General features: G+C 43.3%; 1 protein-coding gene across 1 annotated transcript; it reads left to right on the top strand.

The window, feature by feature from the left end:
* The first annotated feature begins 1,489 nt into the window (after nucleotides 1-1,489).
* On the top strand, nucleotides 1,490-17,062 carry Jpt1 (Jupiter microtubule associated homolog 1). The gene is made up of 5 exons (XM_026404812.2): nucleotides 1,490-1,656; nucleotides 9,741-9,883; nucleotides 10,140-10,237; nucleotides 11,132-11,150; nucleotides 16,798-17,062. The coding sequence occupies exons 1-5, from the start codon at nucleotides 1,601-1,603 to the stop codon at nucleotides 16,944-16,946; spliced, it is 465 nt and encodes a 154-aa protein (XP_026260597.1). The 5' UTR covers nucleotides 1,490-1,600; the 3' UTR covers nucleotides 16,947-17,062.
* Nucleotides 17,063-17,300: the final 238 nt, after the last annotated feature.

Below are 17,300 nucleotides of genomic sequence, written 5' to 3'. Positions count from 1 at the left end.
TAGCAAAGGAGAAACACAAAATGGGGCTGAGGATGTGGCCCTGTGGTCGAGTGCCCCTGAGTTCAATCCCCAGGACTAACAAAACAAAAGAAAACCAACCCCATCAGACCAATCTGGTCAGTAAGCATGACCTCTTTAGAAGTAATGTTAACTATGGATCAGGTCACAATACTGTATTGTAATTTGCCACTGGGATTACAGGTATGTGCCACCCCACCAGTGCCTCATGCATGCTAGGTGAGCATTCTACCATTGAGCCACAGCCACAAAACAAAACCTCAGCTCTGGTTTTGTTTTTTTAAAGTTTTGGAAAACTTAGGCTCAGCCTTTAAGAATGGGAAGATTCTAACCCAAACAAATGGTGTGCTTCATGGTGTTGTGGTGAGCACATAAATGCATGATCATGCTTTCTAGAGGAGAGGAACTTCCCTCTGTTTTTTCATGAAAGCCTACTGGGAGGGCTTTTTAACTAAGACTGCTAAGAAAGAGACTTTCAACTGTCTGGAAGAGGGCCACACAAAGAGGAATGTAGTTCAATTTGTGTGGAAATACTGAGACTAGGAAAAGACATCAGCCTTGGGGAAATATGCACCACATCAAATGCCTGCACTCCTTTACCCAAGACTTTCCTATTATGATCTTATAAACAGTCATTCCTGAGTCTTCCAAGTGTGTCTGCATTTGTTGCAGGGATAGATTTACCCAGACAGGTGGAAGAGTCATGACTTAAGGGTTATAAACAGCTGCAGAAGCCTGGCTGATCCCATAGTCTTGGTGGATGGGAATGAGGCCATTTCAAGTCGCCGGGTATTAACTAGTTTTAGAACAGGCCCCCCAAACGGAATGACTGTAATTTTGGTTCAACTCATGCACCACTCATTATAGCTAAATAATAACATTAAAATGTAAAGAATTTCCAGTCATTTAAAAAAGGATCATCTTGGCGTGCTTTTTGTTGCTGACTCATAGGGCTACTGCTTTGGAACTGTTAGGTTTCCAAATGGGACACACAGTAGGTATTCAATAAAAGTAAATGTCAACTGGTAGCAGTAATTTTCGTCCCTTAAAGAGAATGTCCTTTACTATCCCACCGTAAATGTAAATGAGTAAATGGTAACAGTGACAAATCTGCCCTCGGTTTGCCGGTTCTAATTCTCCCAGAGCGAGTTTTTCCTTCTACCAGGTAACTTTTTTAATTGACGGTGAGTAGGACTTGTACCCAGCACAGGGCAGGTTCGACTCGTGCCCAATCAGCTCCAAGATTTTGGGGTGGGGGTGGGGAGAATGTCTCTAGTCCTGCCCTGTCCAGGAAGCGGGCGGGCTTAGACCCAACCCTGGCCACTGTAACCCGTCGTGACAGTGAGCGGTGCTTGACACTCCAGCAAGCCAATAGGAACAAAGAAATCCATTTAAATCGGCCAATGCCGATGGCTAGGGGGTGGGGCTTGCGAGCTCTATAAAAGCGTCGGCCGGCCAGCCAGGCGGTGGCGGAGGCTCCTGCGGCGGTAACCGGTAGTGGGTCTGGAGCTCCTCTGGGCCAGTCGCGTCCGACGCTTTCGGCGTTCTGCTTCCGCGCCAGCCTACCTCGCTCCTCGGCGCCATGACCACCACCACCACTTTCAAGGGTGTCGACCCCAACAGCAGGAATAGCTCCCGGTGAGACGGCGAGGCGGCGCCCGAACCGCACGAGGTTAAGGGGCCGTTAGGCGGCTGCCAGCGGGCCGAGTTGGCCCGGCGCGGGTCGTTGGCGATAATGTCCCCGGTGCGTCCCGCTCGCGCTGGGGCGGGCTGCGGGGCTCGGCCGCGGGGCTCGGCCGCGGGCGTCGCTTTGTGCGGCGGGGCGAGGCGGCCCCGCCCCGATCCCGCTGCTCTCGCCATTCATTCCTCCCACAGAGCGGGGGCCGGGGGGCCGGGGGGCCGGGGCCAGCCGCTCCCTCGGCAAACGGCGGGTTTTCGTCATTCGCAACGTGCGGGCGGGTTCGCTTTCCGCGCTCTGCGGTGAGGCTGGCCCAGCCCCAGGGTGGTGGTCTTAGTCCCCTGAGTGTCGGGGGGGGGTGGGGCCTCCAGGACGCCTTCGGTCAGGCCCCATTGTCCCACCCCCGGGCCACGCGCTCCCGCCACTGGCCCGGGGCATGTGCTTAGCCTGGGCTGAGGCTCAGCGATGTAATCCTGCGACTGTGTCTGCCGGGTCCGGCAGGCTCCTGCACTCGCGGTGCCCCATTCCCCATCGGGCCCGCCTGGCAGGTGTTTGTGGTCGGGCGGGGCTGGTCATCGCGACCTTTCACTCCGGTTCAGGACTCAGCCGCCCAACCCCTCTTCGAAGTGCCTACCCTCTGCTAACAAAGAGACCCCGTCTCCTCCCCCTTCCCCGCGCCCACCTCTGAGCTCAGGGAGAGTAGCAGCCAGCCAGGATGGGTTTTCTGCGCCCAAAGCTTCGGACCTCGGTTTTTGCATCCTACCTTCTTCACATCCCTTTTTCACGTTTGCCAAATGAGTTCATCCCTGGCCCCAGTTCCTTTGAGAAGGAGGTTTCCTGTTCTTGGGCGGGGCCGGAGAATCCATTGTCTCTTCTCTAGTCTCTCCACCTGGAAAGCTGGGGCCTTTCTTGCCATTCATCCTATTGCATTTTGGAGATGGGGGCACAGGGCATGGTGTTTGAACAGGAACCTTTTATCAAGCCCTTACTTAACTTGGTGGAAGGGTTTGGATTTATGGAAGGTGTCCACATTGTCTCAGCTAATTGCATTCTGTTCTGTGAGGTGGGTTATAGACATCTCGGGGATCTTCCTCGAGGCTTGGATGAAGCTTAGATTCCACTTTTTCTGGGCATCTGCTCTCTTTTGATCACGACGTGCAGTCATGTGTGGCCAGCCTTGGGGTCCTGGCCAAGTGGCACAAAGGGAGCCATTTTGTAGGGCTAAGAAGACAGACATGAAATAGCAGTATCTCACAAGGGTTAGAGAACTTGAGAACAAAAAGCAAGCCTCAGCAGAGGAGTCTTAGGAGAATGCGTGCAAGTGACATTCCCTTTCAACTAACTCTTTGCAGTTTTATAATGTAGAAGAGACTAGGTAAAATTGAAAAAAAAACTAAATCAGAGGTTACTGGGAGGGCGGGGAATTTTAGTAGTTGGACATAAGAAAATACTGGTCACTCCCTCTTCTCTTGTCATCCTTCCAATGAGATAATTTTTTTCAGAGGACACTGGGACAGATTGAACCTTGGTTTTTCATTGTGTGTGATGAGGTCAACTTTCTCATGGTCAGATTTCAGTTGGAATGATAATGTGTATCTGGAGTTTTGTCCTTTGGGTTGAATTCAGTTTGGTGCTTTGTAAAGAATTTTGGTACCCAGTGGGCTGGGGTTGTGGCTCAGTGGTAGAGCACTTGCATAGCATGTGTGAGGCACTGGGTTTGATCCTCAGCACCTCATGTAAATAAATAAAATAAAGGTATGGTGTCCATCTACAAATAAAATTATTAAAAAATAATTTTAGTACACAGATTAAATGAATCCTGCTTGTTTTTTCATATGTATATCTGAAATGAGAAAAAATAATTTTTGGTTCTGTAAAATAAATATTTTAAATATTTTTTTCCATAATTTTCTTTCCGATACTGTGATCTGGGTACTGTAGTATTGTCATTTTATTTACTTCACACATTTCCTTCTATAATCTCACCTAATTCTCCTAAACTTCTTTTCTCCAGTAATATTCTCCCGGTTCTATAGCCTCATTATAAATTTAATGTGGTAGGGAATGATCTGCAAGAACGTATGAAAACTCAGGGATTTGAAGAAAGAAGCAAGGAGCAAATTTTTAAAAAATTACTCTCTCTAATATGTGGACATGTTTTTGTTGACTCTTAAATAGATAATCTTTATTTAGTTATTATATGTGTGTTTCAGAAAGAATAGTAAAAAATAAAATTGCAGTACTTTGCCTTATGATCAAATCCTTTGTTTGGGGATGTCTGGCTGTTACAAATGGTCTCCACAACACTGACGTCATTGGAGTAGGTATCACCTGCCATTGCGGGAGGAAAGCTGCTGACCTGTCAAAGTTGGACTGGCCATAGCTTTGACTTGCTTTTAAGCTGTTGTTTGGGTACTAGTGTCTCTTTCTTTTTATTTTTTATTTTTCAAGGCCAAAAATATTTCCAAGCAAAAGAGGATTCTGAGGAATTTTATCTGGCTAAAATAATTCATGAGGTTTTAATTATGATTAGCAAAGAAAATAATTCTAATCTCTAGGGAATGAAGGGGATAATGAAGAAAGTTGATTTTTATTCTAATAATTTTAAGTGTCTTTGTTGATTTTAAGATGTAAATTATAAAAACCTAATCCCTTCAGAGAGAAAGCTTAAGAATTGATGACATACCTTTACTTGTGATTTAAATAACTGAATTAAGCTTAAAATTATCATCTTTATAAAATGTATGCCTGAACCCATATATCTTAATTTATAAAATAAATTTAAGTGGATATTTAATATCTGAGACTTTTTTATGTTTATTTATTTTTTTAGTTGCAGGTGGATCCAATGCCTTTATTTATTTATTTTTATGTGGTGTTCAGGATCTAACCCAGGGCCTCTCACGTGCTAGGCGAGTGCTCTACCACTGAAGCACAACCCCAGCCCAATATCTAAGACTTTAAAAAAATTTTTTTTTGGTTGTAGATGGACACAATATCTTTATTTGTTTTTTACTTTTATGTGGTGGTAAGGATTGAACCCAGGGCTTTGTGCGTTTGAGGCAAGTGTTCTACCACTGAGCTACAACCCCAGCCAATAATATCTGAGACTTTTTTAAAATGGAGTTTTAAATGTTATGTGTGGTTAAGGACTATAGTGGGACCTTGAGGTGGGTAGATAATGAAATTGGTGTGAATTTAGTATTGTGTTTATGTTTAAGGAAGGAAGCTAGAAAGACTGCATATTTAGAAAATAAGAAAACCCCTATCAAAGCATAATTCTACAGGTTTGTAGTTTAAAGAGAAAAATGGCATTTTGTGATTTCCCCACAGAAGTCATTGGAGCACTCACTGTTCAGTGCCTGCCCTGAGCTGAGGCTAGGCTTTGCACTCCCGCTAACTAATGCTGGACAGTTAGAGCTTCTCAAGGCCTTGCTCCCCTGGAAGGAGGATGTTGAACTGCCTGTAGCAGACTTCCTGCAGGCCTGACCCAGGCTCTCTTTCTGTAAGGCCTCTGAACTGTGAATGAAGTTAACATTGTTCAGTACTTGAGAAAAACAAGATTCATGATTTATGAATATAGTGGCACACACCTGTGATCCTAGCTATTTGGGAGGCTGAGCAGGAGGATGGCAAATTCGAGGCCATCCTGGGCAATTTAGAAGGACCCTATCTCAAGATAAAATAAAAGAGGGCTAGGGATGTGGTTCAGTGGTAGGGTGCTGCATGTTCAGGGCCCTGAGTTCAATTCCCAGGACTACAAAAGAAAAGTTTCAGTGTACATAAATAAGTTTTTATGAGTTTTAAGCCACACTTGTCTTCATATCATCGGTGGCTGCCTTCATGCAACATGGCAATGAACAGTTCAGGGAAGACCTGATCACAAAGCCAGTACTACTTACTTAAGGCTGGCCCTTTACAAAAAGAGTTGGCAGCTCCTGGGAAGTGGAGCACTAATTTCCCTGTCCTCCCTCTGTTCTGGCTGCCTCTCTGACTGCCTTTCCAAACTCAAGGAGGTTGCAGTTTCAGAGATGGACTGGAATTTGAGTAGGAACTGAGGGAAAGGTGGAGCCTAGTCCAGGCTAGCAAAGGCCCTTGCTGGAGCTGAACTGCCAGAGCGAAGAAAGTAGCAGGACTTGGTTGGGAGGGAGGAGGTTGGATCCATCTTGATTGCATCTGCTGGATTGTGGAGCCTGACACAAAGAGAGGCAGGGCAGGGGTCTCCCCTTGGTGTGGGAATGGACAGTGTGTGGGTTTAGTAAGATGGCAGTGTTAGGGTGCTGAGGCTGGGGTACCAGCCTAAGTGCAAGGGAGCTAAGAAGTCAGGATTTCTGTCTAGGGATCCAGAATGGACATAGGTGCCCACTAGTGAATGAATGATCGTTTAGAATGGACAGTGGGAAAAAGTAGTATTGTCAAGAGAAACACTGGTAGGAATTTCTAGAACTCAGAAACAGTTTTTAAAAGAATTTTAGATTAGTAAAAACTCAGAAAAACATCAGGTGTAAAAAAGACTTCAAGAATCACCTGAAATTGCATTAGTGAGTAGGCGCTCCAGGTAACTTAGTTGTGGTGATATTTATATGGTTATAATAACTAATGTGCATGATTGCCATGTTACAGATGAAATGATACCCTTATAATAATAGTCTTATGAGGTAGATATTACTATCCTCATTTTACAGAGGAGAAAACTGAGACATAGAGAGGATAATGTAACTTATCAAAGTTCCCTTTAGAAAGTTTGTACAGATTTTATACTCATACCATAATGCTGAATGTTGGCTTTTTACATCCCATTTTCCCAATCTAATCAAATGATATATCCTTTTTCTTTTTTCTGCCTGACCTATATAGGATTGAACCAGGGTCTCCCACGTGCTAGGCAAGTACTGAGTGACAGCCTCCTGCCTCAGCTTTCCAAGTGGCTGGCTTTCAGAGTGGGCTGCGGATCCTTAGATTTATTTATTTTTTAATTGTAAATGTACGGAATACCTTTATTGTATTTATTTATTTTTATGTGGTGCTGAGGATTGAACCCAGGGCCTTACACGTGCTAGGCAAGCACTCTACTGCTGAGCCATAACCCCAGCCCGGATCCTTAGTTTTAAATTGCATTTGTTTGCTAGTCTGAATAGGACTCAAACCACAGCAGTCAGCACAGAAGACTTCAGTGACCTCAGAAGGTGTGGTGCTTTCCCCACTGACAGGCAAGCAAGCAGTTCTGCAGCTGGGTATCCCCTAATCCAGCTCAGTTTTGATGCTGTCTTCAGCATCAGATCCCACACACATCAAGTGCTCAGCCCCCAAGTTGGCCTCAACCCCTCTTTAAATTCCAGGTTATTTTTATCTATGTTTCTGACTGACTGTAAGTCGAATTTCCCATAAACCCCTCCTCACATTTAATTTGCTCGTGCAACTCATGAAGCTCAGGGATATATTTGCTTCTACTTCCTTTTTTTTTGTGTGTGTGTGTGTGTGTGTGTGTGTGTGAAGGATGCTACAAGGGACAGACAGGAAGAAATGCATAGGGCAAGGTGTGGCAAAGGGATGCCTAACTTCCATGCCCTCAATGGTTGTGCCACCATCCAGGAGCCTCCATGTTTTAGCTTTGGAAGCTCTCTGAACTCTGTCCTGGGTTTTCATGGAGACTTCATTGCATGGGCTTGGTTGAAGCATGAATAACTGTTGCAGTGGGATTGGTCAAAAAGGGTGTAATCTACTGGTAGTAGACGGGAAACTCAGCAGGCCTGTCTGCTTCAGCATTCTGGTTTCTGGGCAGGAGCCTGCTGGAATGAGGAAGGTCTTATGACCTACTGTGGCACAAGGGTAGGTCAGAAATTTTCTTGTTTCTTTTCCTGGCCCCAAACTACTGGGCCCAAGGGATCTTCTGGCTTCAGCTTCCCCAGTAGCTGGGACTGGAGGGATGGACCACTGTGCCCAGCTTCAAGGTTGGATTTTTAATGTTTGGGAGCTATTTAGATTTGTTTGTGGTACTGGGGATTGCATCTGTGGTGCTCTACCACTGAGCTACATCCCCAGCCCTATGTTATTTTATTTATTTTATTTTTCTAAGCTGCCAAGGCTGACTTTGAACTTGAGATCCTTCTGCCTCAGCCTCCTGGGTTGCTGGGATTACAAGGTATATATGCCACCACAGCCAGCAAGAGAGTGTTCTTTCTTTCTTCTTTTTTTTTTCTTTTTTTGATACTAGGGATTGAACTCAGGGGCACTTGACCACTGAGCCACATCCCCAGTCCTATTTTGTATTTAGAGCCAGTCTCACTGAGTTGCTTAGTGCTTTGCTGTTGCTGAGGCTGGCTTTGATCCTCCCGTCTTGGCCTCCCAAGCCAGTGTGATTACTGGTGTATGCCACCGCACCTGGCAAGAGACAGTGTTTCTTAGTCACTGATTTAAAAAGTAGAAAACCATTATACTGGGCTGGGGTTGTGGTAGAGCGCTCGCCTCGAACTTGCAAGACCCTGGGTTCGATCCTCAGCACCACATAAAAATAAGTGAAATAAAGGTATTGTATCCAACTACAATTAAAAAAATAAATATTAAAAAAAAAAAGAAAAAGAAGACCATACTGCTCCTATCCCCAGTAAAGGAAATGAATCAGTAGTTAGAAAGTTGTCTCATGAAACCATCTCAGTTGTCTTTTTTTTTGTGTGTGTGTGTGCCAGGGATTGAACCCAGGAGTGCTACTGAACCCCAACCCCAACCCCCACCTCCCTTTTTTTTTTTTTTTTTTTTTTGTCTTTTGAGACAGAGTCTTGCTAAGTTGGTTAGGGCTTCACTAGCAGCCTGGCTTTTAACTTAGGATCCTCCTGCCTCAGCCTCTTGAGCTGCTGGGATTACAGGCATCAATTTTCTGTTTTGAGAGGTAGCAAGGGGAGTTGAGTTTAGTTTTTGCAGGGAGGAGACAAATTGATCAACCCATGGCAAGAAGATCTGGAAATGTGTACAGCCTGTATTTCCAAGTGAAACAGAAAGCCGTGGGTGCCATCCTGAAGAACATGGGTACAGAACATGCTGTGGAATTGCACATTTAATTTCTCATATCAACTTGGCCCTTGTGGCTAATCATCCGTGTTTATTATTGAGCATAGTGGGGTACAAATACATAAGCAGGCTCATGGATGCTGTGGAGGTAGTTGATACTGTTGAGCTCTCCTTTGGCTTCTAAACTGGTCCAGGTAACTTCTATGTGTATATTCTTCCTTTTTTTATTTAGTTGAAAATAAAATGGAAATGACTTTCGAATGAATAAAGGATAAGATGTTCTTCTAAACTTGTTTGCAGGTATAGTCAGTTAAGCCCAATAGAGCAAGGGCTATTTGGTCTCTTACCATTTCTAAAAAAGGGAAACCAACCAGGCAGTGACTATAATTGTGAAATGTGATAAACTAGTACTTTATCTTGGAATCTTTTTTTTTTTTTTTTTTTTTTTGTATGGAGAATTGAACCCAGGGGTGATTAACCACTGAGTCACATCCCCAGTCCTTATTTTTATTTTTTATTTTTTGTGGGGGGCACTAGAGATTGAACTGAGGGGCACTTGACCACTAAGCCACATCCCCAGCCCTATTTTGTATTTGAGTTAGAGACAGGGTCTCATTGAATTGCTTAGCACCTTGCTTTTGCTGAGGCTGGCTTTGAACTTGATATCCTCTTGTCTCAGCCTCCCAAGCCTCTGGCATTACAGGTGTGTGCCACTGTGTCTGGCTTATTTTTTATTTTGAAACAGAGTTTCGCTAAGTTGCTGAGGCTGGCCTTGAATTTGCAATCCTCCTGCCTTAGCCTCCAAGTAGCTGGGATGACAGGCATGTGCTCCCACACTGGGGAGTACTTGGTATCTTAACATTCAGCACTGAATTCATACCAGGATGAGTTGTTTCCTTTTTCCATGAACAGCTCTCTTTGGGGCAGCAGTAAGGGAGGAAGAATGGGTGTGGAAAAAGAAACAAAAGATATAAGAAAATATTTATGCCAAGAAATGCTTTGATATGATTTGAAACTAATGTTTTGCCATAATTTCCAGGGTTTTGCGGCCTCCAGGTGGTGGATCCAATTTCTCATTAGGCTTTGATGAACCAACAGAACAGCCTGTGAGGAAGAATAAAATGGCCTCCAGCATCTTTGGGACACCTGAAGAAAATCCCCCTTCTTGGGCCAAGTCGGCAGGTACTACTTTCGTGTGTGGTCACTGGAGGGCTGGGCCAGCAGAGCAGAGCCCAGCTGGCTGGTACTAGTTTAATGGTAATGAACAGCTGCTGAAGTTTAACTTGAGAAGAAAGAGCTGGGAACTATGCATGTATGTGGTGGATGAGAATGAGAACTGCAGTCAGACTGCGAGTCTAGGTTAGGATGTGTACGGAGGTGTTTTATTTTGGCATTTCTGTTGTATTCCTCAAGAAAAGTATTGTGTTTTGGTTTCTAGGTGCCAAGTCTAGTGGTGGCAGGGAAGATCTGGAGTCATCTGGACCACAGAGGAGGAACTCAACTGAAGCAAGCTCTGGAGACTTCTTAGATCTGAAGGTCGGTGTGAGCCCACTAGGAAAGCCAGGCCCAGGGCAGAGAGGGTTAGAAGTTACATTTCCCCTTTGTTTACTAAGAGTTTCAGTTCTGCTGCCGCAACTGTTGGTCACAATAACTAAAAAAGGGACTGGGTCATCTTGCTGACGGAAGACCCCTAAGTAGAAAGTAGGTCAGAAAAGTGACTTAGCCTGCCAGGTGGCTCTGACCAGTAGAGTCGGCTGTAGGCCCTTCACCACCATTGGCTTTGGGAGCCTGTGGGTCTCGCTCCCTCTCTCTCTTTAAGAGGAGCACTTCTGAGTTGAAGGATGGTTGCACCTGTTTTCCAGTGTCACCTTGAGGTGAACTACAGACTGGACTCCTGGAGTCACCATCAGGTGTCTGCAGATGAGTACTGCCACCGAGCCCCAGTAGGAAGTCCTCCTGGCTAGTGGCCTCAAGCATATTGAAGCATTGGAGTGTAGGGAGTGCTGTCTGAGGACTCTGGGCTTAGAGGATCCTTCAAAGCCAGATAAGGAGAAAAAAGATGAACAGAAGGGTGGGTTTGCCCATTCCCATTCTGATGAAAGATCCTCTGAAGTGTTAGTTGGTGTCAGTCTGTGGCCATGCCACCATGAATGTGCCTATCTCATTTGAAATGTTAGTTGGTGTCAGGTCATCAGAGCAAATGTTTTGCTTTTTGTTTGTTGTTTTTGGTGTTTAGTTGTGAAATTTATTGTGCAGGATTGCTGTATGGCATTGTTCTCAGTTAAATAAAGGTCTCCGCCTGACTCTGTGCTTGATTGCATCAGAATAGGATTTGACATTTGATTTCAAATAGATGTTAGCTACTCTGAGTTGTGACAATTAGATTTGTGTGATGCAAAATTGTAAGTTTTTAAATCTTTTCTTTTGCAGGGTGAAGGTGACATTCATGGTGAGTACTTCTAAAGACTAAATTGTTTTTTGGTTCTATAATGCTTTTTGGACAGATCTGAATTGTAATTCAAATCATGTCTTGGTGAAAGAGAACTGGGTGTGCCCCAAGAAAGTGCCATCATCATACTCTGGGCGGAGGGAGAAGAACAAAAAAATTAGAAAGTTAGTAAACATGGCCACATTTTAAATCTGCTAGCAGTGAAGAATGCTGGAAACCTAGACAGAAAGAGACCTGGAGAACCCAAGGGCACGCCACTGAGCTAACCCTTACCAGCTCCATCCCCCTCTTTAAATTTTTTACTTTTTTTGAGATAGGTTCCTGCTAAGTTGTAGAGGCTGACTTTGAATTTTCCGTCCTCCTGCCTCAGCCTTCCAGGTCTCTGGGATCACAGGGGTGTGCCACCACACCCAGTTGCTAGACCTTTTTAATTAATAAAAGACTAGCATTTCCAGTTCAGCTCATGGCATTCCATTTGCGAAGTTCATTTGATTTTATATTGAGGTACTTATTTGTAAGACATTAGTTACCCTCAAGTGATTTTGTAAGTGGTGATTTGGGGGGCAGATGTAAATTTCCAGCTAGTCATCCAGATTACCAATTATAGGTGGAAATGAGCTGTAATCATTTGCTTAATTACTTTAAATCTTTGAAGTATTTATTGGCACCTCTTATTACAAGGGCCAGAACAGTGCTGATGAGTACTCTAAGGCTTACAGGTGTCATTGCAACAGTCAGTCAAGTTGCTGGTGACACACACAGTCACAGGCCCTGAAGAGCCTTTTCCTACTGTTATGTTTTGTGATGTAGCATGTGGACTGGGGATATAGCTCAGTTGGTAGAGAGCTTGCCTCACATGCACAGGGCCCTGGGTTCAATCCCCAGCACACACACAAAAAAGAAAAAAAAACAACCCTACAGTGAATAGTTGTTTTGGGGCTGGGGTTGTGACGGAACCAAGTTCCTCTCCTGCCTCTCAGTCTTTCCTGGTGGATGTGATAACAGGAGAAGCTCCTGAGCCTTCAGTCAGACCAGTCATTCTTTCCCAAGATGAAGTTGTGTCAGTTACTGTTTGTGTTCAGTTTATGTAATTTGGAAAACTATTTTGGAGGTGAAATCTAGACTTTGCAGTCTTGCTTTTCATCCTCCCAGTACTTCAACTGTAAGACTGAATGTAGCAGAATCAGCTAATATTTGTTTAATGACTAGGGCCAGTGGATATAACTGAAGATATGGCCCTTGTGTTATGGTATCCAACTCTAATCCCAGTGACTTGGAGGCTGAGAGAGGAGGATCTCAAGTTCAAAGCCAGCCTCAGCAACTTAGTGAGACTCTGTCTCAAAAAAAAAAAAAAAAAAAAATGTGTGCGGTATGGTGGTGGTGGTATGCACCTGTAATCCCAGCGACTCATGAGGGTGAGACAGGAGGGATGGAAAGTGTAGGCCAGCCTCAGCAATTTAGTATGACCCTTTCTCAAAATAAAAATCTTATAAAAGGGCTAAGGATGTAGTTCAGTGCTAGAACACTTGCCTAGCATTTGCAAGGCCCTGGATTCAAACCCTAATACTGGGAAAGAAGTGGGGGGAAAGATTTGGGGAGCCTGGAGAAGTGAGTGAATCCTCATGAAGATATAAACGGTGTAAGTTATTAGTCCTACCAAATAATTCTGTTCCCTGAGCTTCCTTCTCCAGTTCAGTTCATTATTGATTCTTTAGATAAATGTCATAGCATACAACTCAATATGCTAAATTCTCCCTTTTAATATTTCTTTTTTTAAACAATGGCCATCAATTTTATTACCAGATTATTGTGTATTCCTGACTGCTACAACTTTTAGCTCCTTTGTCATGAATTGACAAGGGGCAGCCAGGCACTGGGGAGTGTGTCTATAATCCCACCAATTTGGGAGGCTTGAGGCAGAATGGCAAGTTTGAGGCCAGTTTCAGTGAGACCCTGCTTCAAAATAAAAATGGAAAAGGGCTGGGAAAGTAGCTCAATGGTAGAGCATTCCTGGGTTCAATCTCTAGTACCAAAAAAAAAAAAAAGAAAAGAAAAAAAGTGACAAGGGTATAATAATTCAAGATGTATCTGGTATATTAAAGGTTGACCCCAATTCTGTTGCAGTGTTTCAAGTTAGATAGTCTGCTAGTTTTCTTCTTGTTCTGATTCTTTGATCATTACAATGAATCATTTTTTTCTATTCAGACATAGGTGTCTTTGTTCAGTTTTTTGTAGTTGTGGAGATTGACCCAAGGCCTTACACATGCTGGGCAAACACCCTACCACTGAGCCCCATCCCCACCCTTTTTTAGTTATTTGAGACTGTTTTTTTTTTTTTTTTTTTTTTTTTAGTTATTTGAGACTGTTATTTTTTTATTTATTTTTTTATTTTGGGGGGTGTGCTGGGGATTGAACCAAGGGCCTTGTACATGTGAGGCAAGCACTCTACCATTTTTATTTTTATTTTTTAGTTGTTGATGGACCTTTATTTTATTTTATTTTATATGCAGTGCTGGGAATTGAACCTAGTACCTCACACATGCTAGGCAAGTGCTCTACTACTGAGCCACAACCCCAGCCCCTGGCCTAGCTTATAATCCTCTTGTTTCAGCCTCTTGAATAGGTGGGATTACAGGCGTGTGTCAGTGTGTGGTGCTGTTACATTATCAATGTGCCAAACAAAGACAAGTAAGGAGCTCATAAAATATATTTTGATGAGTGAGGTTCTGGGGTTTGATCCCTAGTACCACAATCCATCAATTAGTACTAAAATGTATAAAATTGGAGAAGTATTTCCTTTAGAGCCTTTGACATCATAATTATTAGACTCAATAGGGACAGGCAGTACCTGTCAGATTGCTATAAAAGTTTCTAAATGTTTAGTCACAGTAACTCTATTTATCTCATTACAGACTGGTAACAAACAAGCTGCCCTCTTCTGGCCACAGTGTTTCTAACCTGACAAACAAGCCCTGCCCTTAAGACCTGGGCTGCTTTCTTTGGTCTGCCTCTATTTTCCTTTTCATTTTTAGCATGTTATTATCTATGTGAAAAATAAAACACTTCCTTTAATGATGTAAGACAATTAGGAGATTCGTGGGATGAGCCTTTTATGAAAATTAACTCCAGTGGGAGAGCTGTGGGGTTTTTTTTGTCCTTCAGAATATTCATTGACTCCTTGATCCAGTCAGACAATGGAGGGTTCAGTTAGATCTTGTATATGTAGAATGAGGCCAAGGCCACCTAGCGGAAATGAAAAAACTTTAATTGAAACATTGTGTTAGTGTTTCAGGCTGAATTAATGGTCTGTATTCTCTTGTTGTTGCTGTTTTTAATTTTTCTTTTTCTTAGAGGGATTTAACCTGAAGGCACTTTACTACTGAGCCCCCAGTCCATTTAAAAATCTATTTTTTTGGGGGGGTACCGAGGATTGAACTCGGGGGTACTGGCCCACTGAGTCACATCCCCAGCTGTATTTTGTATTTTATTTAGAGACAGGGTCTCACTGAGTTGCTTAGAACCTCACCATTGTTGAGGCTGGCTTTGAACTCACAATCCTCTTGCTCAGCCTCCTAAACTGCTGGGATTATAGACATGAGCCACTGTGCCTGGCACCCCCAGTCTTTTTATGGTTTATTTTTGACATGGGGTCTTTTTTTTTTTTTCTTTGTACTATGGATTGAACTCAAGGGCACTAACCCACTTGAGCCACATCCCCAACCCTGTTTTGTATTTTATTTGGGGACAGGGTCTCACCGAGTTGTTTAGCACTTCACTAATGCTGAGGCTGTCTTTGAACTCACAATCCTTCTGCCTTAGTCTCTGAGCTGCTGGGATTATAGGCGTAAGCCACTGCATCCGGCTTTCTGACATAGGGTCTTGACAAGTTGCTAAGGCTAAGTTACTAAGGGTTCCCTGAACTTGCGATCTTCCTGCCTGAGCCTCTGAGGTGCTAGGGTTACACCCGGCCCTGTGTATTCTGCTAACACTGTGCTGCTTGTTCTGTTACTACAACCTACACATGGCTGTGTATATTTAAACTTTGACTCGGATAAATTAAAACTCCTGACCCTGTGGATTGAGTGGAGCCATGTGTGGCTGCAGTGGACAGCACAGACACTGAACATGCCCAGGGTGCAGGAGTTCTGTGGAGCAGACGCACTCACTTTGAATTTCATTATAATTGCAACATAACAAGACACTGGTCCACTTGCCAGGCAGAAAAGGGAGGACGACACTTTGCTGTAGTTCCACGTACTACTGGTTAGTGAAGAAGGACCTTCCTAATGCCTTGGTCATAATAACACAGCAATCTTTTTTTTTTTTTTATTGTTTGGTCTTTTTGGCAAATTATTGAAAAAGGACTTCTGTGGAATGTGTACAATTATCTATGGTTGTAGAAGATGCAACTAATTTTAGTTTGATGATTTAATACTGAAATAAGCCTGCCACTCAAAATTTAATGTTTAATATGCTTTAAAATATTAATATTCTTAGTATGGGCTGGGGTTGTGGCTCAGCGGTACAGTGCTCGCCTACTACTGAGTGGGAAGCCCTGGGTTCGAGCCTCTGCACCACATAAAAATAGATAAATAAAATAAAGGTATTGTGTCCAATTACAACTAAAAAAATAAATTTAAAAAAGTTAATACTTTTAGTAAACATTAAGTTTACTTATTAATAAAAATAAGGGATTTTTAAAATTGTGATTGTTGTTTTTTGTTTTTGCAGTCACTCTTGAATTCATTTGAAGAAATTAATTTTCTGTGTTTGCAATCTATTTGCTAATAAGACAATTGAGAATATATATTTGTTAGCTGGGTTCAATGGGGCACACTTGTAATCTCCGTGTCTGGAGAGGCCAGAGTAGGAGGATGACATATTTGAAGCCAGCCTCAACAACTTAGAGAGGCTGTGTCTCAAAATAAAAAATAAAAGGACTGGGTATGTGGCTCAGTGGTAGACCCCTGGGTTAAATCTGTAGAACCACACAAAAAAAATCTACTTGTTGGGAATCCACAAATCAGTCAGTGACTTGAGCAATATGTGCTGTTGTAGATATTACTACTCATGCTTACAGTGTTGAAAGTAGGAAGTGCCTAGTTCATTTGAATAGGAATCACCAACTGGACACAGTGGTGCCTGCCTGTAATCTCAGTGACTTGGAAGTCTGAAGCCGGAGGATCTCAAGTTCAAGGCCAGCCTGGGCAAATCTTGCTGTCTCAAAAAGTAAAAAGGGGTGGGGTTTGGGTTTAGTCTGAAGTACCTAAGCAAAACACTGAACTGATGTGACAAAACATAAGACAGTGATCAATTCTGGACAGTAGGATTATGGTTGATGGGGTGGTTTGTTTGTTTGTTTGTTTGTTTTTTGGTGGCACTAAGGATTTACCCAGGGTGCTATACCACTGAGCCACATCCCAGCCCTTTTACTTTTTATTTTGAGCAGGATCTCACTAAGTTGCTGAGGTTGGCTTTGAACTTGCAATTCTCCTGTCTCAGTGCTTGGATTACAGAAGTGTCACCATGTCTGGCTGAGTTTTTTTACTACTTTTCAGTATGTTTTAAACCACGAAAGTAATGAATTTGAGACTCTTTGTCTTATCCAGAAATAACTATTAGGTTCATCTCTGTTCCATTTTCCCAGAAAACATGGACACAGACCTGCAAGGCAGCCTGGGGCAGAGTGAAGAGAAGCCCGTGCCCGCGGCGCCTGTGCCCAGCCCCGTGGCCGCGGCCCCTGCACCATCCAGAAGAAACCCTCCTGGTGGCAAGTCCAGCCTGGTCTTGGGTTAACTGACTGTCCTGAACTCTGTCATTTTGTTTGTTTGTTTTCTTCATGCTTGTGAACTGCACAACTTGAGCCTGACTCTATATCTTTTGAATTTGTTTCATTAAAAAGAAGCACTTTATGTACTGCTGTCTTTTTTTGTTTGTTCGTTTTCTTCCTCCTTTTTCTTTTTGAAGAACAGGATTCTCTTTCTTTGTCTGACTCCTGGGTCTGTGGGCCATGGCATGAGTGTTTTCTAGTAGTAGATTGAAGGGAAAGCTTTGTGACACTTAGTACCGTGTTTTTAAGAACAAATCATTTGGTTCCTGATGTGGTAGAGGCTCTTTTGTATGAGGTTTTTGACGCACTGTTCTTGGGTT

Source organism: Urocitellus parryii, chromosome 7 (genome assembly GCF_045843805.1).
Source record: "Urocitellus parryii isolate mUroPar1 chromosome 7, mUroPar1.hap1, whole genome shotgun sequence".
In the NCBI taxonomy this organism is placed as follows: domain Eukaryota; kingdom Metazoa; phylum Chordata; class Mammalia; order Rodentia; family Sciuridae; genus Urocitellus; species Urocitellus parryii.
The sequence above is the reverse complement of the archived record's forward strand: the minus strand, read 5'-3'. Positions and strand labels throughout refer to the sequence as shown.